General features: G+C 52.6%; 8 protein-coding genes across 8 annotated transcripts; 5 read left to right on the top strand and 3 right to left on the bottom strand.

Annotated features, from left to right (window-relative positions):
• Positions 1-1,279: 1,279 nt before the first annotated feature.
• PG994_001648 (di-trans-poly-cis-decaprenylcistransferase) lies at positions 1,280-2,469 on the top strand (the record flags this gene model as incomplete). Its single annotated transcript, XM_066853057.1, has 3 exons — positions 1,280-1,508; positions 1,575-1,834; positions 1,893-2,469. Exons 1-3 carry the CDS (start codon positions 1,287-1,289, stop codon positions 2,467-2,469), a joined length of 1,059 nt encoding a protein of 352 aa, XP_066721198.1. The 5' UTR covers positions 1,280-1,286.
• A 1,164-nt stretch (positions 2,470-3,633) lies between these two features.
• PG994_001647 (PHD-finger domain-containing protein) lies at positions 3,634-5,858 on the top strand (the record flags this gene model as incomplete). Its single annotated transcript, XM_066853056.1, has 3 exons — positions 3,634-4,868; positions 4,923-5,734; positions 5,794-5,858. 3 exons carry the CDS (start codon positions 3,634-3,636, stop codon positions 5,856-5,858), a joined length of 2,112 nt encoding a protein of 703 aa, XP_066721197.1.
• A 3,185-nt stretch (positions 5,859-9,043) lies between these two features.
• On the top strand, positions 9,044-11,097 carry PG994_001646 (F-box protein; the record flags this gene model as incomplete). Its single annotated transcript, XM_066853055.1, has 2 exons — positions 9,044-9,653; positions 9,710-11,097. 2 exons carry the CDS (start codon positions 9,044-9,046, stop codon positions 11,095-11,097), a joined length of 1,998 nt encoding a protein of 665 aa, XP_066721196.1.
• Positions 11,098-12,237: 1,140 nt separating this feature from the next.
• Positions 12,238-13,452, bottom strand: PG994_001645 (uncharacterized protein; the record flags this gene model as incomplete). Its single annotated transcript, XM_066853054.1, has 1 exon — positions 12,238-13,452. The coding sequence occupies one exon, from the start codon at positions 13,450-13,452 to the stop codon at positions 12,238-12,240; it is 1,215 nt and encodes a 404-aa protein (XP_066721195.1).
• Positions 13,453-14,374: 922 nt separating this feature from the next.
• PG994_001644 (uncharacterized protein) lies at positions 14,375-15,150 on the bottom strand (the record flags this gene model as incomplete). Its single annotated transcript, XM_066853053.1, has 2 exons — positions 14,375-14,504; positions 14,729-15,150. The coding sequence occupies 2 exons, from the start codon at positions 15,148-15,150 to the stop codon at positions 14,375-14,377; spliced, it is 552 nt and encodes a 183-aa protein (XP_066721194.1).
• Positions 15,151-16,940: 1,790 nt separating this feature from the next.
• On the bottom strand, positions 16,941-19,122 carry PG994_001643 (ATP-binding protein cassette subfamily D (ALD) member 2; the record flags this gene model as incomplete). The annotated part of the gene is made up of 2 exons (XM_066853052.1): positions 16,941-18,347; positions 18,400-19,122. The coding sequence occupies 2 exons, from the start codon at positions 19,120-19,122 to the stop codon at positions 16,941-16,943; spliced, it is 2,130 nt and encodes a 709-aa protein (XP_066721193.1).
• An 832-nt stretch (positions 19,123-19,954) lies between these two features.
• PG994_001642 (diphthamide biosynthesis protein 3) lies at positions 19,955-20,307 on the top strand (the record flags this gene model as incomplete). Its single annotated transcript, XM_066853051.1, has 2 exons — positions 19,955-20,155; positions 20,233-20,307. The coding sequence occupies 2 exons, from the start codon at positions 19,955-19,957 to the stop codon at positions 20,305-20,307; spliced, it is 276 nt and encodes a 91-aa protein (XP_066721192.1).
• A 123-nt stretch (positions 20,308-20,430) lies between these two features.
• On the top strand, positions 20,431-20,748 carry PG994_001641 (uncharacterized protein; the record flags this gene model as incomplete). Its single annotated transcript, XM_066853050.1, has 1 exon — positions 20,431-20,748. One exon carries the CDS (start codon positions 20,431-20,433, stop codon positions 20,746-20,748), a length of 318 nt encoding a protein of 105 aa, XP_066721191.1.
• Between the last annotated feature and the right edge of the window lie 822 nt (positions 20,749-21,570).

Below are 21,570 nucleotides of genomic sequence, written 5' to 3'. Positions count from 1 at the left end.
GATACCACGTCACCTGTTCACAGTCATGGCAAGAGTGCGATCAGAAGACCGAGGTTTAGATAGGGTGAAGGCCAAAGGTGTATGGCTGCGTGCTTATATAACGCAATGTGCTCCTTGAATGATGGACGTGGCATCAGAAGTGGGAGGTTATTTCAGCCTTACTGCCGTCGAGGTATGGGAATGCAAGGCTAGGTCATCGAACGGAGCTGAATTGAATTGGCAGTCTGTCCTCAAGCGCAAGGTTGGTGGAATCTAAGCGAATGAGGCGTTGCGACGGACCATCAAAGAGAGGCCCCGCTCTTGCCAGAAGCACATGTCACTTGGGCACATTGTTAGCCACCACCAAAGTGCGTACGAACCATTAATAAGAGCAGCAATCGCACCATGTTGGCCTGAGGGCAGATTGCACAGGTTGGAAGGCAAGCAAGTAACCTGAAAAGCTATCAAAACACCCAAAACAGAATGTATCCTATCTTTTGTTGAATGGACAATGTTTCCTAATCATGGACAGCCCTATGCTATGGGTACATAATCTATCCATTACTCCTCGGGGACGCCCAGCTGCACGGAAGTTACCGGGCTTGATATCTGAGCTTCAGAAACATAGAATTCAGCCGTATCCGCAGTTGCGATGTGATAAGTGAGTAATCAGTCTCGTCCCGAATGGGATCACCCTCTAACTAGGCAGGCTGCTATGTTGACATTCCTGATTGATTTCAGTTATTACCACGATTCCGTTCAATGACACGACCTCGACGACCTCGGCCCTCTAACCCGAGGTCTGGTAATTCAAGAGCGACCGACCGACAAGGGTAAGGGTAGTAACGACGAGCGAAATTGAATGAACCAATGGCGAATGGCCCAAGCTCCGTGCCGTCCACGTCTACGTCCACGTCCACGTCTACGTCCACGTCCAGCAGGCAACGTTTTTGTCCACACCACAGTACCTCCAAGCCTCTAGAGACCACAAATACTAGGCGCCATCCATTCGTTTTTTACTGGTATTACTTCGTGTTTGTGTAATTAGTACGCCTTCAACAGAGCTTTCATTTTGCGCCTCGTCGGAAAGAAGGGAAAAAGGGAACAAACAACTACATTATTATGTGTTACGAATAGAGTCATCGCCTCAGCCCACTTCTGGCATTCGTACCCGTTCTTTCTTTTGTCACAGAGAGCCAGTATTCCGAGTATCGCGACGGCCAACTGCAGCACAACGAGGTACCCAGTTCATTCAACTTCCGCACGACAGCTTATTCTTTCCTGCTCTGCGCTTCACACCCGGTACCATGTCTATTAAAGCGGATGCGAACGTCCCGAGATGGATCGCTACACTGCCACCCGTGTCATGGGCTCTTAGGCAGGCCCGCGAAATGCTGATTGGCACCTTGCGCCAGGGCCCTATCCCGCAACATGTCGCCTTCGAGATGGATGGCAATCGCCGCTTCGCTAAGAATAACCATATCGAGACGATAGAAGGTCACAATATGGGCTTCGAGGCCCTTGCCAAGGTAGATGCGCCGGCAGCCCAGAGTTCGAGGTTTTGGTACTGACAGCCTACTCTCTCCCTCCCGCAGGTACTGGAAGTATGCTACAAATGCGGAGTCAAAGTCGTCACCGTTTACGCATTCAGTATCGAGAACTTCAACCGACCGAAATCTGAAGTTAGCGGGCTGATGAAGATGGCCAAGCTCAAGCTCGAACAGCTGTGCCAGCACGGAGAGCTCCTCGATCGATACGGCGCCGGGATTCGTGTGCTAGGAGAGCGTGACCTGATCCCTGATGACGTTTTGCCCTTTGTCGACAGGGCCATTGAGATGACTAAACACAATACCGAGTACGTGGTCTGCCACCGTTGGAACATCATGGAACTGGGCTAACGGCGTTTCTTTTAGCGCGGTACTCAACATTTGCTTCCCATATGCCTCGAGAGCAGAAATGACAGCAGCCATCAAAGCCACGGTGGACGAGTTCTCGATGCCGTCCGAGCCTCCAGCCACGCCTTTCTCGCAAGCAAGGATTACCGAGACGATCAGATCTAAGCAACCGAAGAGGAAGGATTCATCCACATCGCTCCGAGAGGTCTCACCGGACCCGGCTGCGAAATCAGATGTGGACGATTCAGTGTCGTCCACAACGACGCTTAACCCGGGTTCGCCCCGGACGGAAGCAAAGGGGAAGGAGAAGGCGATACCGTTCAAGGATGCGGAGTCGATCACCGTGGATTCTATCAACAGCCACATGTATACGGCCGACTGCCCTCCACTCGACATCTTCATCCGGACTAGTAACGTGATGCGACTGAGTGACTTCATGCTGTGGCAGTGTCACGAAGATACACACATCTTCTTTCTGAAGTGTTTCTGGCCCGAGATGGACCTGTGGCAATTCATCCCAGTGCTCCTTGAGTGGCAGTGGCGGCAGAAGAAGGAACGGGAAGGCAGTTCAGGCAAGCGGCTTAAGACGGAGTAAAGAGGAAGCATGGTTATCAGTAGCGAGATTTTGTTCGAGTCGAGAGCATCAGCGCAGACTTTTGCTTGTTCCCGTCGGCAGTTGGACGGGTTTCTTGCTGCATTTGATGGTGCGGTGCGCCTTAGCGCTTATAGAATGAGCACCCCCAGGAGTTGCATCTGTTCAGGAAGTCTTATTAATGTTGTAGCAGCTGCAACCTACAAGCTGCCAATACGCCAGGCCTATGTGGATCATAGGGGACCTAAAAAGTATATACTTCGAGCACATAAAAACGAGTGAATACCATAGATGTGTCCCGTGCATTATTATGTCCTTGAACAAGTCGTGATGCGAAAGCACAAATCCACTCGCTACTATGCACATGTAGATATGCCTTACAATATCCAAAGGGACGAACTATATTTGCACACTTATTACATACTATAAGGTCGAGTATAGCATTTGTTTATTTATAGTTTAATAAGTACGGCGTGGTATAGTTAGCCTTATGCCGTGGATCGACTCGCCCAGCTGACCTGGAGGCTTAAGCCTTGAGTGGTCAATCATCATGACCGACCCCTTTCTAGCGAAGATGTGCAGCGTGCTTAAAAAAACAGGATGAGATCATACCGAGTGATCTTATCTTATCAGCTCGGATAAACTTGAACCCCCCCCCATTCGCGGTTCGCATTGGCACTGCGCGCGAGAAAGGTGAGGTAGCTAGTCCGGGACTGGCAACAGCCCATAAGTCGCCGTGCTTTTAGTGGTGCAGCGTGTTGTGCTGTGTGCCCGGAACAGCGCTGTGCATCAAATCAATGTCCCAGTCCATGTCCATCCCATCCACCACCATTCTCCAGAGCAGTTGCAGTCGAACCCAAGGTCTTTCGCAGCTGGTCACTTGGATCGCTCTTTGCGCATCCCCTCTCTACGTTCCCAGTAGCATCGCTCGATCATGTGTTTCTGCGCATAGGTTCTCATACTTTCTATTGCAATATGACATAGTCTCTCTTCGTGTATTCCAGACTTCGAGGTCCCCGGCTTGTTTTTTTTTCGCGGCGCTGGAGAGATCCAACTTTTCATCTCTTGCGGCGTCCCTCCCCAGCACGATCGAGACACGACTTTCCTCGTTCACGACTCATAAAAAACACTCCAACTTCCCACCACCTTCTCCCAATTCAGGCCAACATGAGAGCCGCAAAGCCTCCCCAATCCGAGGCAGGGCCTAGCTCTAGCACCCCTTCTTCGAGTCGTCGAGCTCAGCCAGCTCGTCAGGCCCGCACCAATCCCCAGAGATCATCAGCATCTGCGCTCGGTGCTGCGTCCTCCTTAGCTGGCCGTGAGGCGCATGGCCACGACCAACCCATCGACATTTTCCCTGCCATTACACACTTCACCGATGCCATTACATCTCTTCCTAAAGATCTTGTTCGCCATTTTACCCTATTGAAGGAGGTCGACGCCAAGATCTTTGCTCCAGAGGACACCCTCTTCCAGCTCGTCGACGTTGCCCTCAAATCAAACCCTCCCGAGCCTCGACCGACCACCGACAATGCGAGCAGCGTCGCGCCCGGCTCCGCGCCCATGAGCGCTCAGAATAGCTCGACCGGTTTCGGCACAAACGGGAGTTTGCCGCCAGCACCCTCGGTCGACGAGAGCTACAACGCTTCGCTGTACGAACCAGCCAATCTCCCCCGACGTCAGCTGTTTCGTCATACTGCTCTGAAGATCCAAGAAATGCTAGTATCGCTAGAGGAGAAAAACCACGTCATATCGACCGCCAACGAAGCGCTGTCCAAGCAATTAAGTCGCGCCGACGACGTCTGGCCACACCTCGAGAATGAATTCAGCGAGGAAGCCAAATATGGCAGCGCTACGCACTGGGCCTATCCCGAGAACAGGGTCAACAAAGCAAACGCCGCCGAGCGATCGCGCCGTGACGGTGCCCAGGCCATCACTGCTGCCGCCCAGGCTCTCGCTGAAGAGGCGGCTGCTAGAAGCGACGCCAGAAAACAAGCTGTTGCTGCGAGAAAGGGTCAGAAAACGCAGCAGCACGCATCCGATGCGGATGCCGATCACGATGCTACGAAACAGAAACACGAGCCGAGCAAAAGGGCCGCATATAGCAGCAAGTCACGTAAGGCGGCAGCAGACACGAACACCCCCGTTGGCTTAGGAATCACCAATGGTCCTCCCGTGAACGGCAACCCCGCGCCGAAGAAACGCAAGGTCGACAACAATAAAGACAAGACAGCGAATGGAGGGCAGCCTATGGAGCGGGCATTGAGCGGCGTCTTCGGCAACAATGCCCCGAAGGCGAAGACATCTAGCCCCAGGGCAACACCAACTCCAGAAGCGGGATCGGCTCCAGCCTCTAAAAAACGTAAAGCTCTGCCTACTGTCAATGGCCAATCAAAGAAAAGGTACGTGTTGGCGATTTCCCGAAAACGTAGTATTGTATGTCTGACTCGGTGTAGCAAAAACGGCCTACCCTCCACCCTCTCGCCTTCCCTCGCAGCCACTTCCCCAATTATGCTCAACTTCACCGACCCAAAGAGCGTCGCCCGAAGCTCGCCCGCGCCGCCTGCTGCTGCGCCTCGCCCGATCGCTTCAAGGGCGCGACAGAATTCGACTGTATCGAATGTTGACAATGTGAAACTCCGGCCGTCTTCATCAGCTTCGAACAGGCCTAATAACACTGCACCACCTGCTCCCGATGCAACCCCCGCGCAGAACGGGTCGCGGCCCCTAGCAGAGGTCAAGCCCCCGAAAGAGACCCCTGTGCCTGTCAAAACCGAAAACCCCAAAGAGGATACACCACAGCCGAGCCTCACTACAAACATTGCTCTGGGCGGGAGCAGGAAGAGCTCTGTGGCCAAGGACGATGCTGAACCCAAGGCAGACAGTACACCAACCCCCCAGCAGACCGTTACCACAGTTGTTACGACCAAAAGTGGTCGAGCCAGCAAACCATCGACGCCTGCCCTAGGGAACTTCCCTGACCAGACCAGATCACGGTCGGTGCGGAATGCGCATACTGACAAGCCCAAGCGGAGTCACAAGAAAGGAGCCTCTGTTCAAGCTGCACTGGCGGCTCAGGCCGTGGACGAAGATGCCCACAGCAGCGCACATGGCGATGAGGATGGCGAGATTGATGCCAACGAGCCACGCTACTGTTACTGCAACGGCGTTTCCTACGGGGAGATGGTGGCGTGCGATGCCGATGACTGCGAAAAGGAGTGGTTCCATCTTGGATGTGTTGGTTTGAAGTCGGCACCAAGTTCTAGTAGTAAGTCCACAGTCGCTCCCCGTGAGTCGAGTATGCCGGGCGCTAACATTTGCCTGCAGCTAAATGGTATTGCGACAACTGTAAGAATCGCATGAAGAATGGAAAGAAGGTGAATGGCAGGTGAGCGCTTGGGTCACAGCGCATCTAGTTGCTTTTCCGTATAACATCGAGCGATCACAGTCACATTTGAAGGAGTTCAAGCGTTGGCGACGACAGTATTCTGAAGGGAATACCTGATCCATGGCGCAAGCGTTTCGCATTGTTAAAGTACTTATTCTGGCCATTCGTGGCACTGGATGCCTATTTGGGGTCGATTTTGGCGTCGGGCGGATCGAAGACCTGCGTCGTCTGGATAAATCATAATGTTGATATCCCGGGGACCTTTTTATAACAGTAACAGCACTCGGACGAGGCGTAATGAGGATATGAAATGGAATTATAAATTGGGGGACGGCGTGCGGCACTGGACTGGGTGTTCCAGCATGCTGCTGCCATATGCTTGTCGGATAGAAGCCTCTTCAAGGGGGCTGCATGTATACACACACATTGTTCGAATGGACATATACAAGTCAGCTAGAAACGTTCTTCTACGTGGATACGGTAAGCTGACGAAAAGGACGCTTTGAGGCATCGGAACCTGATGCAGATGTTCGATGTCGGGTCTGATTGTGTCCGCTGCTGTCTGGAATGGCGCGATTAAACGACCCAAGGGTGCAGAACTGGGAGTAGTTCTTCCCGAGGAAATGGCCCAATTTCTATTACATACTTTCGATGCCTCCTGTGTAACCGGTAGCTCGATGCATGGATAGTGTGCCCAGCTTAGCTGTTGCTTTGTATCGGTCGGACAGTACAGGATCCGACGATTGGCTAAAGTTCGCATCCTGTCATGCACGCCTGATGACTGCGGCGCCTGCCTACACCAAACCCGGCTGGACTGGAGAGCAGCAGTAGTAGGAACTTTTCGCTTTTCGTTTACGCAGACGAACGGGGTCCAGATGAATCGCATGGACTGGTTGCGCACACCCATGTCAATTGACAACGGATCGAAAGCCGCCGCAGGGGATGGTGCGACTTCCAAGAAATGCTGGCGCGGCGCCCCCGTCTGTATCAGTAAACACACAGATCGGTTTGCAGGTAAGGGGGGCGGCAGCGGCTACAAACGATCCTCACTACGTCTGTAGTGACATGTATTTCTTTTGCACTTATTACCCCTTTCAGTAACTGGGTATTTTTTGGACCTATCAGGTCCCCTGGTTGTGGGGGAGGGGCTCCGGGGGGTCACATGGTACGAGTAAAATATGTAGACAATTTGGCCAGCGCCAAAAAATTGCCCACGTGAATCTTCAGGTGGATGAGCTGGACTGGCTCTGCCCACCGCCGGCGGTGGTTCGTACGTATGGTGCGGTTGGCAACGGCTACAAGTCCCCCTTTTTTGTTCCCTTTCTTTCTAGGTTACGGCCTGTCATGTCTCACTGCTTTCTGGACTATGCCAAGGCGGGGTTTGTCAGTTGTTGGGTCCTGGGCAGGTCCTGGTCACAGAGAGAGAGAGTAGATGAGAACCATGGGAATAACAGGGTGACGGTGTGACGGGGTTGGCTTGTTGGTCGAAGAGTCAGATCTGTCAGTCACTGTCACTCTCCTTCTCCTTTGGCTCAGCTCCTACACGATCCATGCCTCGCCATCCCATCAGCTGATGATTGACACGGTCTGATGTGTTGTTTAGGGACGAAAGCTTGTCGCGGCCCTAGGCACGCACCACTTGGCGGGCACTGGGCACTGGGACGAGCAGCTGTACAATGCGACATCGCAGCTATGGAGGCAAGTCAAGTCTGGTGTGCCCAACGGGAAATGATGCCTCGTCACGTCGGCTATGGGCAGATTGGCCAATCTGATGCGCGGTTCTTGTATAATGTTGGTTGCGTTACTCTATTTTCAGTCGGATATTGTTTGCTCTTTGTCACGGCGTTGGTTGTCGAGATCTGAGAGGTTGGAGGTCAGACAATAATGATGTCCAATGACGCTATAATTGCTCTAGTTTATGTAATACAGTGAATGAGGTCAAGGAGCATGAAGTTAGGTAATGGACAATAGGGTACGGACACATATCTCCTACTACTACATGCATACATTTAGGGAGCATCTAGAGAGCCGCCGCGCATTAGCATTAGGCTTTCTACCCCGGATTTCCCGACTGAGACAGAGGCCAAAACGAATCAATTGGGGTTTCGGTTGCGCAGGCAGCGCGCGTGTGGTACCCGGAGGTAAGGTTAGCTGCAGTGCCGCCGAAGGCTAGAAGCGTTGTTATAGGCTGCTTTGGCTCTTGTTGCCGTTGCGTAATAGTCACCCCTGTATGCCGTAGGGGTTCTTATTACTTAAGATTGACCCAATAGAAATAATGCAAAGTCGTCGTAGCTTGGCCTTCGCTCCTTTTTTTTTTTTATTCTTCCGCTTGCTCTTTTCTTGCCACGGCACCCCCTCTGGCAGTTGGCCTTATTTCGGACCTGCTGCTCAGGTGACCAGACAAAAGGTGAATGACTCCTTAGTTTCCATTACCCAATCCGTTGTTAATGGAAACCCGGGTTTGCTTTCTCCTGCTGCTGCAACCTGGGGGCGGGCGCAGCGTACTTTGAGAATATATCTTTGTTTGGCTGGTCCGGTGCCTTCAGTAGCCTTTTCATTAATAAAAGTAGGGTAAGGTACTGCTGCTATATGATCGTATAAGTCAGGTACAACCAGCTCAGCCCGTTGGCTGTGACACATACATACAGCGTCCAACCGAGCCGATATCCACATAACATAACCTGACATACTCTAATAACCTCCCTGTAACTCGAAAAAAGCGACTCTGCAAAGCAAACCCAGAAAACAACAACCCGCCATCAACCATCCATATTCTACTACTACATACTAGACACGATCTTTCGTTTCTGCTGTGTCTGTCTAGGAACTAATTAATCAATCCACGGCCCCGTCCCGTTTGATTATTTCCCCGCATCTCGCCAGCAATACATTACCTAAAAGCCTAGCACCTTGACTAATAGAAAAGATCGATCCGCAACGTTCCCAGCTGCGGGTTGAGACACAAACGAAGGCCTTGTAACCCAGACAGACACCTTCCACCTTCCCTCCTGCAGGTTACACCTACCCGACGGAGGACTGACACTGACAACCTGGGTCTACAACTAATAGAACGCAAATAACAAATAATACTTGCAAGGGTTGGGGAACCTGCCGGCTGCACTGTTCCATTCCAACTTCCAACCAGACGCACCCTCGTCTCGTCTACCTTCTGGCCTGTGTGTCCCCACCATGGTCCCAACATCGACCACTATTCCGGACATCGCACGGCCAGAGCCTTGTCGACCCCAGGCTTCTATTAAACCTGTTCCCGTCCTCTACACCATGGAAGGCTCCGACCTAAGCCAGCGAAGGTCCTCGTCAGACAAGAGCAGCGGTCGTTCCTCTTTTTCCTCCGTACGCGAGAACGACTCGGATCTTGCCCAAACCTTCACCAGTACCAAAGTCTCGTCCTACTCTCAGCCCGCCGAGGCCGCCGTAGTAGAAGACGACGACCATCGTCACCCATCCTCATCACCATCATCGTCGCTGTTGTTGTCGTCGCCGCCTCCGGAGATGGCCACTACCACTACCACTACGAGACAGTTCCTACCGCCCAAGACCCAGCCCCAAAGCAAGCTACATGGCTGCTGGTTTCCTGCCGTGGCCGCTGACGGCTTCCAAGGATGGAAGCAGATCGATGTCAGAGGGAGGCAGGCTAGCCGGAGCTTTGGTGACTTGCAGGCCTTGAGGATTGTATGGTCGGCTCCCCCCGCGTCTAACAAGCCAACCCCAGCCAAGCTACCAGGACGGCCAACGGCAGGCCAAGCGCCCATCGAGAGGCTGCCATTGGAACTGCTCGGTAAGTTGGACCCCTCCTCATGATCGAAGTGTATCCCTAACTAAGATAAACTCCAGGTCCTATCATTGACTTGCTCGTGCTGGATGTGCCTCCAAACGGCATCTCTGCTCGCAATGTGGATTTGATGTCACTGTTGTTGACTTCGAAGACGCTGCACACGGCGACTCTCCATGCTTTGTACAGGAACATCACCATCCCCCACTCGCGGATCTTCCGCAAGTTCTTGGCTCATGTCTCCCAGAACCAGGAGTTGGGTACTATTGTACGAAGGCTTGACTTCAGCCACTTCAACCCTACCACACTCTTCACCACCGCGGCGGAGCGCTCTACTACGCGAAACCTGACCCCGGAGACGTTGCTGCAGTGCCTAGAGTTCACACCGTATCTGCGCGAGTTCTTAGCTCAGGAGCATATCGATGATGAGATCGACGAGAACGTTTTACGCAAGCTGTTCCTCGACCTCCCCCGCCTGCAGGCCGTCGACTTTACGGGGTGTTCTTCCGGCAACTTCAAGGCCGCGATGTCGGCCATCCCGAAGTTCGAATGGCCCGTCAGCCTGGCGATATCCCGCCTTTCGCTTCACAAGTGCATCAACCTCCCATCCGCGGTGTTTGAGACACTCATGCCTACGCTGGGCAGCCTAACACACTTGGACGTTGCGGGCACCCGCATCACCGACGAAGCTCTCATGTCCATTCCTCACTCGGCCAGAATAACGCACCTGAACTTGGCCAAGTGTGCATTGTTGAGTGCGGAGGTGGTGGTAGAATTTTTGGCAACACACCCTGCCGTCAATGGGTCGTTGGTCTTCCTCAGTGTCGCCTCCGATGCGCGAAGCCACCAGCTGCTGGACGTTAAGGATGTCACCCGCCTTCTCCCAACCCTCCCGCCCACCTTACGATCATTGAGTCTGAAGGGTAGCAAGATGGATGACTCGCACATCAACTTATTGAGACCGCTGACCAAGCACCTAGAAGAGCTTGCGCTGGGTCGGGGTCTGCGACTCATCGATATCGACCGGCTATTCGTACCTGACGAGGATAACGACGACGTGCAGATGCAACTCGATTGGGTGCCCCACACACTGAAGTACATCGACCTGTCCGATTACTCTGCCACCGAGCTGGATTTCAGCACCCTATTCAGCAACAGCATTTCCATTATGAAGAAGTTTTCGGCGCCACTGGAGGTTGTCGAGGTCACGGACAATCTCTACAGCAGACTGTCGAAGTCGCCGGCCCTTCAGCGACTGGGCTGGACGGTCACGGAGTTTGGAAGCAGAGCCTGGATGGTCCGGCGGCATTCGCCCGAAGATGGACCTCGTGATTCGGGCTTGCGATCTTGGAAGTTGGGAGCGTCGTTCTGGGGCATGCGAAAGATACCCATGGCCAATGCCGAAGTTGGCGGCATGTACGGCTCTTACATGTTTAAGCGAAAGTTGTAGGCGACTTTGGATGGAGGGCTTAGGGAGCGGCTTACTTATCTCCTTCCGGGTTATTTTTCTCTTTCTTTCTTTCTTTCTTTCTTTCTTTCTTTCTTTCCTTCTTTCTATCTAGCGCATCTCACGACACCTGGATGATACTTAGATGATACCTTGGAATGCATGTCTGGCGCGAAATGGGTTACTATCTATCTTCTCTACTTTACTATTTTGACGGCGCTCAAATGGAATCGGGATAACAAAAGCACTTCAAGGGCGCTACAGCATAGCATTGGGGAAACTGCATAGCGTCTTCTTTTGGTAGCTTTAGCTCATGTATATTGAACAGAAAATTCATGAATCACGAAGCATTTGTCTGTGACCCTGCGAATGGACGTCCGATGTGGGCTTGCGATAATACAAATTACAAATACGCAACAGGTGCTTCCAAGAAGACTATGGTTGGTGGAATGAGATTCTGATAATTTGAATCTACATGATCCGTGCCGAGCCCAAGTCCATCGGCAAACCAGCGGCCAACATCCTTTCCACGTCTCCAACAAAAGGGCAGCAACAAGATTCTCCATCGAGAACCTATCAAATAAAACTTCAAAAGGTATATCCCGGTAGTAACCCCAACCCACCCCATAATTTCAAAACAAGCAAATAGATGTGCGCTGCTAGCAAATATATCTCCTTCGCTCAGAGATCGCGGGCGTTGGTGTGTGTAGATGGTAGTAGGTACGCGTATAGGTGTAGTAGTAGTAGTAGTAGTAGTAGTAGTAGTAGTAGTAGTAGTAGTAGTAGTAGTAGTAGTAGTAGTAGTAGTAGTAGTAGTAGTAGTAGTAGTAGGAGGAGGAGGAGGAGTAGTAGTAGTAGTAGGTGTAAGTGTGCCTATGTCGGGGGTTCGAAGTACGCAAGGTGCTTGCTGCTCCTTGTTGCGATATAGAATCCATCCATCCATTCTATGTCCTAGTGGAACAATGATGGTATAGAGGCTATATGGCCTGCCCCCGGGAGAAGACAAGAGTCTCAACTGTAGCGTATGGTGGCAACCAATATATATTCGAAGACGCTTGAGGGGCGAAAGTATGATGCGGAGACTCCCAAAGGCAAACTAAATCAGCGCTGTAGGGTTTTTGTTTCCATGCAAAAATCGGCTGCTTAATAACCAAGATAAGGACTGTGTATGTAGTATTGTCCTGCGCCCGCCATGTACGAGCCAGTATGATGCTGCTGCTGGCATTGGCCGGCATGTATAGCTGGTGCTCGTTGGTATTGATGCTGGTATGGACTGCAGACTTGTTGGGTCTGTGGATACTGAGCCCAGGTAGGAGCAATTTGTTGTTGATGTAATTGGGGAATGTTTACCATCTGGTAGGTCTGTCGATAGGTCTGCTGATAAATTTGTCGGTTGGTAAAGTTGCCAGCAACGTTCCCGTATGAAACGTAGCTCACCGGAGCTGCAGGGACGATATGCTGAGGCTTAGGAGAACCGTTATTGGCCAGCTGCGGGGACTGTTGTTGTTGTTGTTGTTGGTGGTGGTGATGATGATGAGGGCTACTTGGAGAAGCGGATGCAGAAGGAGGACTGCTACCCAGATGACTCTCAGGTGTGCCAGTTGTAGTAGTAGCAGAAGAGCCTGCCAATGGAATTTGAGGTGACTTCGGGTGGTAGATGCTCGGAGTAAGCTTGGCATCATTGAACAGGTCGATGTTCATCGGGGTCATGGCGCACTGATGGCCGTAAAGGTCGATCCAGCTCTGCATCTCGAGCCTGAGGCCCCTCTCGGCGGCGTTGAAGTGCCGGAGGGCCCGGACGGGGACCAGGTGCACCCAGCCGGCGTAGATCCAGGCCGTCCGGCTCTTGGGAAACCGGCGGCCGCCCTCGAGGTGGAGGAAGTCGCGGCCCGTTGGGCCGTACCCGTACCGCTCGGTGCCGGCAAAGGAGCGGAACCGGTCCGGTTCCTTGCCCTGGTGCCAGTGGTGCTTCCAGGGGGGCAGGTAGCCGTTGTGCGGACCGGAGCGGAATGACGAGACGGTCGTGACCAGGGCATGGCGCCCGTCGGGGGCTAGGTCCATGATGATGCAGGGGTGGCCCGTGGCGCCGCCGTAGAGGTCTTGGCCGAGGACGACCTCTTGGCACTCGGTCTCGAGTTCCTCTTGGGTTTTGAGGCAGGCGACGTCCCGTCTCTGCCAGGAGGTCTCGTTGGTGATGATTGTGGTGGTGCTTGAGATTGTTGGGGTAGGTGGTGATGGTGATGTTGTGGTAATAGTAGTAGTAGTAGTAGTAGTAGTAGAAGCGGCGGAAGAAGCAATATTTTGGCTCGCCACCAGTGTGGTGGACGAGCACAGGGACTCGACAGCAGTAGAGTTCATGGTGACTGATATTCTAACGTCCCAAGAGCAAAGTTTAGAAAGAACTGCCAAAAGAGGACTTGAGTCTGGAAGAGCGAGTCGCTGAAGTCCGGCGAATCAGGGCGTTCAAGGAGAGGAGGATGACGGGTTAAGAGAAAAGAAGTAGAACTTGTGCTCTAGAAAAAGAAAATCCATTATATATGCTAGGTAGAACAAGAAACATTGACCCGCTCCAGACTTTTTCACTCGAAGGGGCATTTCCTCGTAATATGAGGCCATGGCCCGAGGCAGCAGTATAGATGGCCCGATGGTATATGTAAAATGTGGTTACTGGTGAAGCTTAAATGGCAGAATTTACTCCAGCCAGTCGACGTTTCAACTCTAACGGCAGTGAAGTTTGGACGATATTCTACTGAGCTAGAGCGTCTGTTACAATGTCTGGCTTGGGATGCTTGGATTCGTGAGTCTGCATCCCAAGGCGTCCCATTAGAACGAGTAGGTCCATTCTACACGGAACGTATGCAGTTCCAGTGAGTGAATAATAGGGAGATCAATCAGTCACGATTCTTGGCTCTCATGGGAAGACCAAAGTCTAAATGGTAAATCGGGGCGCCTCTCCAAAGCAAAAGAGCCGACACTGGGGTCTGCCCAACGACTAGGCTACTGCTTGATATAACTGGTCAAATACCCGACTGAAGGTGTCAAGTCTATAATTCTATCAGGGTCTTTACCCTCGTAAATTCTACTATACACTGAAACGAGTGAAAAACACAACTATGTAGTAGTATCTATCATACAATCCACCCAGGGCTGTCTCCTCAAAGACCAAGGTGAACAGACTTGCAGTGTGGGTAGAAGCAGTGATCCCTCTACTGCGACTCATTGAGGAACACCAGAGAGACGCGTTCGTCGCAAAGCGCGAAGCCCTCGAGAGCTGAGGCTCTTACCGCCTGTCTGCTTCGCAGCTGGTACTGGGGCGCCTGACTTGGCGGCCGGTGGTGCCGAGTCTCCGCTGGGTTTGGCGGGCGGCGGCGGTGGTGGCGGCGATGGCGATGCGCTGGGCTCGGCTGTTGCTCATGGTTACACTGTCAGCGAGAGCACAGAGACAGGATAGGGGCAATGACCTGCGATTGGAGATACTCGGGGAGAAGCAACCTACCTCCCGACTTCTTGCCTGGAGCACAGTTGTCCGTGTCCTTGTCTCCCGTGCCTTTGCCGGATGGAGAAGGAGGGCTGCTGGCTGTATTGTTCCCGGGACCTTTACCGACCGGAGCAGGGCCACATTCTGCTCCCTTACCTCCGGCCTTCCCTTGCGGGCCATTGCTCGCAGCGTTGCCGCCCCCCTTCGCCATGGCCCTGGCCCTTGCCCTGGCCCTTGCCCTGGCCCTTGCCCTGGCCCTTGCCCTGGCCCTTGCCCTGGCCCTTGCCCTTGCCTTGAGGGGCACAGCCTGCCCCCTTGTCGCCCCCTGACTTGCCCGCAGGCCCAACACCCGTTGACTTGCCACTACCGCCGCCCTTGACAGAGGGAGCGATGCCCGTATCCTTACCGGCATCCCCTCCACCGCACTTATCGCCTCCGTGGCCTTTGCCTTGGGCTGGGGCTGCGGGAGGCGTGCCGCCGCCGGTGGCCTTGCCAGTGCCTTTGCCTTTAGCAGGGGGCTCGCCTGCTGCTGTGCCATTCCTAATGCAGGTAGAATTGGTTAGACAGGAAACGAACATCATGAGGGAAGATTAGGGAGGGAAGGGAGATGCAGCCAATAATATACCCATTGTCTTTTCCCTTGGCTGGTGGAGCTGGAGGGCTTCCCGAAGGAGGTGGCGGCGGCGGTCCGCTTGCAGTATCACCTGTAGCAGCGCGAAGAGACAGCGTTGGGGTGTCCGGGTGGCGTTGAAAGCCGGAGACTACGGCTGAACTGGCCAAGCTGGAGGCTAGCAAAAGAGTGAGAGTCGACGAATGCATCTTGGTGTCCTTTACTTCAATACTCTGCTGTGATGGTAGTAGTGGCAGTGAACAAGTGACTCGGAAGACTGTGTGTGGGGACTTGTTGGCAGTTGAATCGGGAATCAATAAAGGGGTATGAAGACCAAATTGCTGATGAATTCGGGAAGAGATGCCATTTCAGTCGCTCCTGTGGACGTATATATATATACACATACTCGTAAGTGTACCTCTAGTCCCTTGCTACACCCAACGAACCCAAACTCCTTGATGACGACGGATGGAAACATCGACTTCGTCCAGCTAAGGCTTTCGATCAAGGTCCGTCGCGACGAGGTAGAAGAGCTACACTCTTCTTGGCAGGTTTATCCCCCTTTTACAGAAACCTCGTGCAAAGGTGGCGGCCCTCGTTCCCGTGCAAGCGGTGCGATTTAACTGGATGGTTGATTTAGGAACGGGGTGTGCGTGATGGTTCAAGGAACTCGACGTTCTGAATAACAGGCATTCGTGTTGTTGCGCCATCACCATGGGAGCTGAGGATTGCCGACTAGCGGTGTTTCACTCTTGGCACCGCCCCCTTTTTGTACGTCTGAGAGTGGTCGACGTACCTATGAGAACGGCCTTAACAAGCTGCTCATCTCTCGAACCAGAGCATCGGGAGCCTCATCCGTTGTTTATCTTAATGTCACAGTATCTGCGAAACCCACTTGTTCTTGGGATGAGAACAGCTTGTTTACACCATAGAGGATCCGCGCAAGGTCATTGGTAAGAACCCAGTGACCGACAGTGGAACAGCTCTCCGGCGGATGGAAGCGAGCCATCCCCGAAGGCAACAGGCATTTCGTTTATTCGCCCCTGAAGAAGAAAAAAAAAATAGATGTGCCTTGATTAATCCAGGTCGTTAGTAATGAACGTACGCACGTGTGGGAAATGTGAAACGTCCCGAACAACAACGGACGGAATATACCTTGCGTCCGATATGACGTAGCATCTCATCTGTGTTGTTATCTATTTCGAAGCTGCTGCTTGATCTATCCTTCGCGCTTCTTTCAGAGAATCGGGAGCTCCCGTGTTCACTATATGACAGTCCGCGACCCCAGAGTCCAAGGGCTCATCCGCTGGAAATGGGCTTCAGGGAGGTCAGAGTTTGGTCGGATGAGGGAAATCGGGGTACTGATGGAAGTAGAAGACTACTGGCAGCTGATCAATGTGTGTGGTAATGATACGTCTTGTAACAGGCGCATAATAGGGCACGACTAAGTCGCGCCGAGCAGGATCTCCATGAAAAGAATGACGAAAGTTCTGACATGCAGCCTAAATGCCGGTTGATCTGGGTGCTGGGCAAGCCAGTTTCGATAGTGAAGATAAACAAATCCAAATGCCGATCATCATGGCATAACACCGAATAACACCAACAGTTGAACCAGTAACGTTAAACCAAAGAAATGGCCTAGGAATACGAATCGTATTGCAGTGGTTTATCTTCAAGAACAATGAGCACTGCCGCATCTACGAGTGTGCAGCTATAATACAACCTATATGGATGACATGAAAATGGTATACCCCCGTCTCAGCCAGTCAGCTCCCCAATCCTTCTCTCGATCTCCGGCACCTGCCGAAGTAGAACATCGAGGTCTTCCTTCTCATCCTCTAGCTTCAGCCGCTTGTCGGCGTCTAGCTTCGTGAACACGTAGTTGCCCTGTCCATCAAATTGCAAAATCCTGCTGTGGTACTTCCACAGGCTCCGTCGATGGCTCACAGTCATAAGGGTGATCCCTAGCGCTTTCGCGTTCTCGTACATGGTCTTCTCTGTTTCGAGCGTGACACTGCTGGTACACTCATCGAGGATGGCATATCGCGGTTTGTGGTAGAAGAGACGTGCCATCGCGACACGCTGCTGCAGACCACCAGACAGCACATCGCGCCACTCCGCCTCGGCATCCCAGCCTTCCGGATACAAGTCGACGAGGTGTTCAAGGCTGAGGATTTTGAGTATGTCCAGGAGCTGCGCATCAGTCACACCGCGAGAACGCACCGTGCGCAAACTGTCTGGATAGGTGATTTGTTGCCGCAAGCTTCCGCGGGAGAGGTAAGGCCGTTGTGGGATATAGAAGATGTCTGAGAAGGGAGGCTTGTGTACAGTACCTCCGTATACCGGCCACAAACCGCCGAGAATGCGGAAGAGGCTGGATTTTCCACAGCCATTCGGGCCAACAACGAGCAAATGGTCCCCTTGGCGCAGAGTGAACGAGAGTGCTTTTACTAGAACATCGCCGTTCGGTGAGATGATAGGAACGTCGATGAACTGGATGTTCTTGCTTTCGACAACCTTGCCACGGCCTTGAAGTACAGCCTCGTGCTCTGCAGTTCCAGAGCTGGAGACGAGCTTCTTCTCGAAGTGGCCTGCCTGAAGGTCATCCATTACCCCAAGGAGCGAAGCGACACGTGACGTATAGCCTGCGAGTTCCATAATCTCCCGGTAGGAAAACATGATGCGCCCGAATGCGTCCGAGGCACTCAGCAACATCCGGCGATTGGTGACGAAGGTTTCGGTCCTGTCGCCCATGCTAACAACTCCGCCAGCGAGCTGACCAGGCAGCTTAAAGAAAACAGGGACACTGCAGAGAAGCAGTCCTAGTGCACCCCAGAAGTATTTGATGACAAAGTCTTCCATCACCCCATGGTAGAATCGCCGACGCAGGATGTAGTTCACATGCTTAATAAGCGTGAAGTAGCCTTTGTCGAGCGTGTCTTTCTCGGCTTCATGTCCATGGTACAGTGCAACTTCCTCGCTGTGGTCGATAAGCCGTGAATGCTGGAATCGGAACTCTCCTTCTAGTCGGGCTTCGTCTGCTACGTATTTACCAAACGGTGGCGTGAGGGCGCGCATAACGTTTGCAGACAGCTGTACGAGCAGTGACATGAACACGACACCCTCTCCGCCTACACTCTTTGACAATGACCATGTGTATATTGTCTGGTAGATGTTAGCGATCATATACGCAAAGGGGAATCTAGCCTCTGCCTACCATATCCAGTAAAGGTTTGGCCAGATTGCTGTACAACTCTGCTAAGCTGTTAGAGAACTTTGCGACGTCCACAGCAATCAGCTGATCCGGGTTCTTGATCCGGTCGTCCAGAGCGGAGATGCCGTAGAATGTTAGTTGTGACAGGTATTTGTCATGGATATGCTGGGTCAACCTCGTCCTGTACTTGAGTGACAGCTCGGCCTGGTGGTACGAAAGCATCGAGTTGGTAAATGTGGCAGGCATCGCAATCAACATCCACCACATGATACGCATCAGGAATTCCCGGCCATTGCCTTTGACGAGCGCTTTCACGATCGCGCCATCCATCTCTGCGACTTTCACACTGATCAAAGTCCGTATAACCAGGAAGAAACTGTGGCTGAGCAGCAATCGTGTCTCTTTGCTATGCCAGCCGGGAATCACGATCTTCATTAGGCGGAGAAGGGAGCGGAAGAACTCGCGGTTGAGGTCAACTTTTTTCTTTGCAGTCACATCTGCCCCTTCGCTCGAAGTCGTGCCCGACCGACGCTTGGCGGCCTCGCGAGCCGAAGCGGCCTTCTGCTCGGAGATGGCATGGCGCACACGGTTGACGAGGGCGACGAGGAGGGTGAGATAGACAGCACGCGATATGCGCGTCCGGTTCTTGACGTATATGACGGTTAACTGCGCGACGACGCTCTTAATCGACCGCTCGGGCAGAACCAGTTTCGACTGCACCGCCATTGTCGGCAACAGCAGGCCGCGTTATAGTCAATCCGCTGTCGGGCGATGATGTGCGATGGTATTCCAAACGACGCCTAACCGAGGAATGGACGGAGATGGAGATGGAGGGGTGGGTTCTCAAGCACTAGGTAAGGTAGACGACAACATCTGTGGTACAACACTGGAATGAAACAAGCATCAATCGATTAGGCTAAGCAAGAAGAAGATGAAGAGAAGAGGCAACGAAGGTTGCGATTTCTGTGCAATTACTGCGTGATTGCACGTAAGTGGGGAGCCTGTCGCCATTCGTCTTCCGGACCTCGTGCTTGGAACGGACATTGAACGTGAGATCCCTCGGCGGATTGAATAAGACGGTTAGCTGTCCGGGCCCCTTCACTGGCTGAGCGCTGTGCAGGACCTGGTGACGCAGCGCAACCCGCAGCATGTGATTATTGCCAGCGCTTGCCCGTCCGTGTCTGGGGAAGAGATTACCCAGCTTATACCGGATTGGGCTAGTGTTGACTGTCAACTCTCTCTTACCCCAGGCTTTCTGCCCATCAGCAGCCAACAGCCCAGTTGCCAGTGCTATGGAAATAGAAAAAGGTGGCTGGTGTTACAAGTATGGAGTCCATACATCTTACCTTGCCTGGTTGGGTGGCAACTTGTGGCTGTTAAACTTTGTCCAGCAAGCGAGGGGCGACTACTAATATGCTAATTGACGGCTGGCCGCGGGCTCGCTCAGCCCAAAAAAAATTAATTCCGGAAGACTCATTGCATTTTCGACACTTAACGCAACAGACAGACCAAACCCCAACAAGCAATATTCTCCAAAGACACTCATTAACTTGCAACCATGTCGGCCGACGAGGAGATCGCCGTTTACGACGAAGTCGAGATAGAAGACATGGAGTTCGACGAGGCGCAGCAGATATATCACTATCCGTGCCCATGCGGCGATCGTTTCCAGATCGCACTTGAAGATTTGCAGGACGAATACAACGACATCGCCGTCTGTGGCAGCTGCAGTCTTATGATCCGTGTTATTTACGACAAAGTAAGTTTTGAGAAGGATTCCTCAACTATAAGTTCTATCTGTCATGTCCCTGAGTTAACAATATCCTTCACTCACAGGATGACCTACCCAAGCCGGATTCGGACGCTCAAGCTCCCGAACAACCCGTAGAGCAGGTCCCCGTTGCCGCTTGAACTCCCACCGGACGACTGCAAGCAGGCATTATATGATAGACCCGCTACTCGACAATGCAAGAAAGCAGTCGAACGTCTAGAGCTCATATGGGAGTACTCGTTACACTCCGAGTAATTTGAGACATGCCAATGAGCCGCACAGGTTTCAAGAGCTCTGCGCCACGACAGGTTACGCCGCTCGAGAGTGATTTCAACACAATACGCCTCATCAGCAAATACAGCATGGCAATAGGCTTCCGCTACAACTGTTTGCGGCTCACGTTACAACTGTTTGCGGCTCACGTAACGGAGTCTCCCGACTACTGGAATACGACAGGCTCCAGGTCCGGACTAGGTCCGGCGCAGCGTCTGAGTCAGCGCAAAACACTGAGAATGGCCGTGGTCCGCGGCAAGACGTCTCCAGCATTGCAACAGGATCTCCGTGGGACGTTCTTCGAATAATGAAAATCTCATTGACGAAGTCTCTGCTTGTCGAGCAATGAAACCCTAGTACTCCAGCCCTGAATGCCATAATAAACATTGGAGACATTGAGGTGCCCTCCTAGATGAACACCTTCTGAATAGATTCCCCCAATAAGTCCCGCCCCCCAAAAAACTCCATGCCTATGCAAGTGGGTATCTCATACTTTGTCGTGGTCTTGCGTCGTCCTCGTGCGCATATTCGCCGTTTTACGGCTCGCATCCTGGGCGGTCTACAAAAGGCAAAGCCCTGCGACCCCAAAGACAATCAAGCTGAACATGGACTTGTCCAGAGCTGGCACAGGCAGGTCGGCCGCGGCAGTAGATATCGGTTTGGATGTGCTTGTTGTGTTGATCTTGGCTGAAGGCATTGCCGACATGATGTCTGTAGAGGAAATGGATTAATATGGATGGGTTCTCTCGACAAGGCTTGCCGCACGAAGCTGCTTACTGTCGGTGGCGTTCGCAGGTTTGATATACGATATCGGAGTTGCAATTTCTTTGTAACTCAACGAAAGTTGCGCAGATTCCACAGCATATGTCGCTGGGACCGCACAAGCCAGAAGAAGGCACTTCGGTCGCATTGTGATGGTCGATTTAGAACGTCTGTCGCGAAGTTCGACTGAGAGCTCCCGAAGGAGAAGTAATCGTTATCAAGAAATGGTCGAGGTAAACCTTCGAAGCTCGCGGATGAACGACGAAGGATAAAGGAGTTTCGCAGGACGGGGCAGGGCAGGGAGAGACAAGTTAAAGATAGATACTGTGGGGGGTATATTTGAGGTTCAACCCACAGCTAATGGCACG

The sequence above is a fragment of the Apiospora phragmitis genome, assembly GCF_038363925.1.
Source record: "Apiospora phragmitis strain CBS 135458 chromosome Unknown utg000002l:1.0-5516284.0:1.0-5523493.0, whole genome shotgun sequence".
Classification (NCBI taxonomy): domain Eukaryota; kingdom Fungi; phylum Ascomycota; class Sordariomycetes; order Amphisphaeriales; family Apiosporaceae; genus Apiospora; species Apiospora phragmitis.
This window is presented reverse-complemented; position numbering and strand designations above follow the sequence as displayed.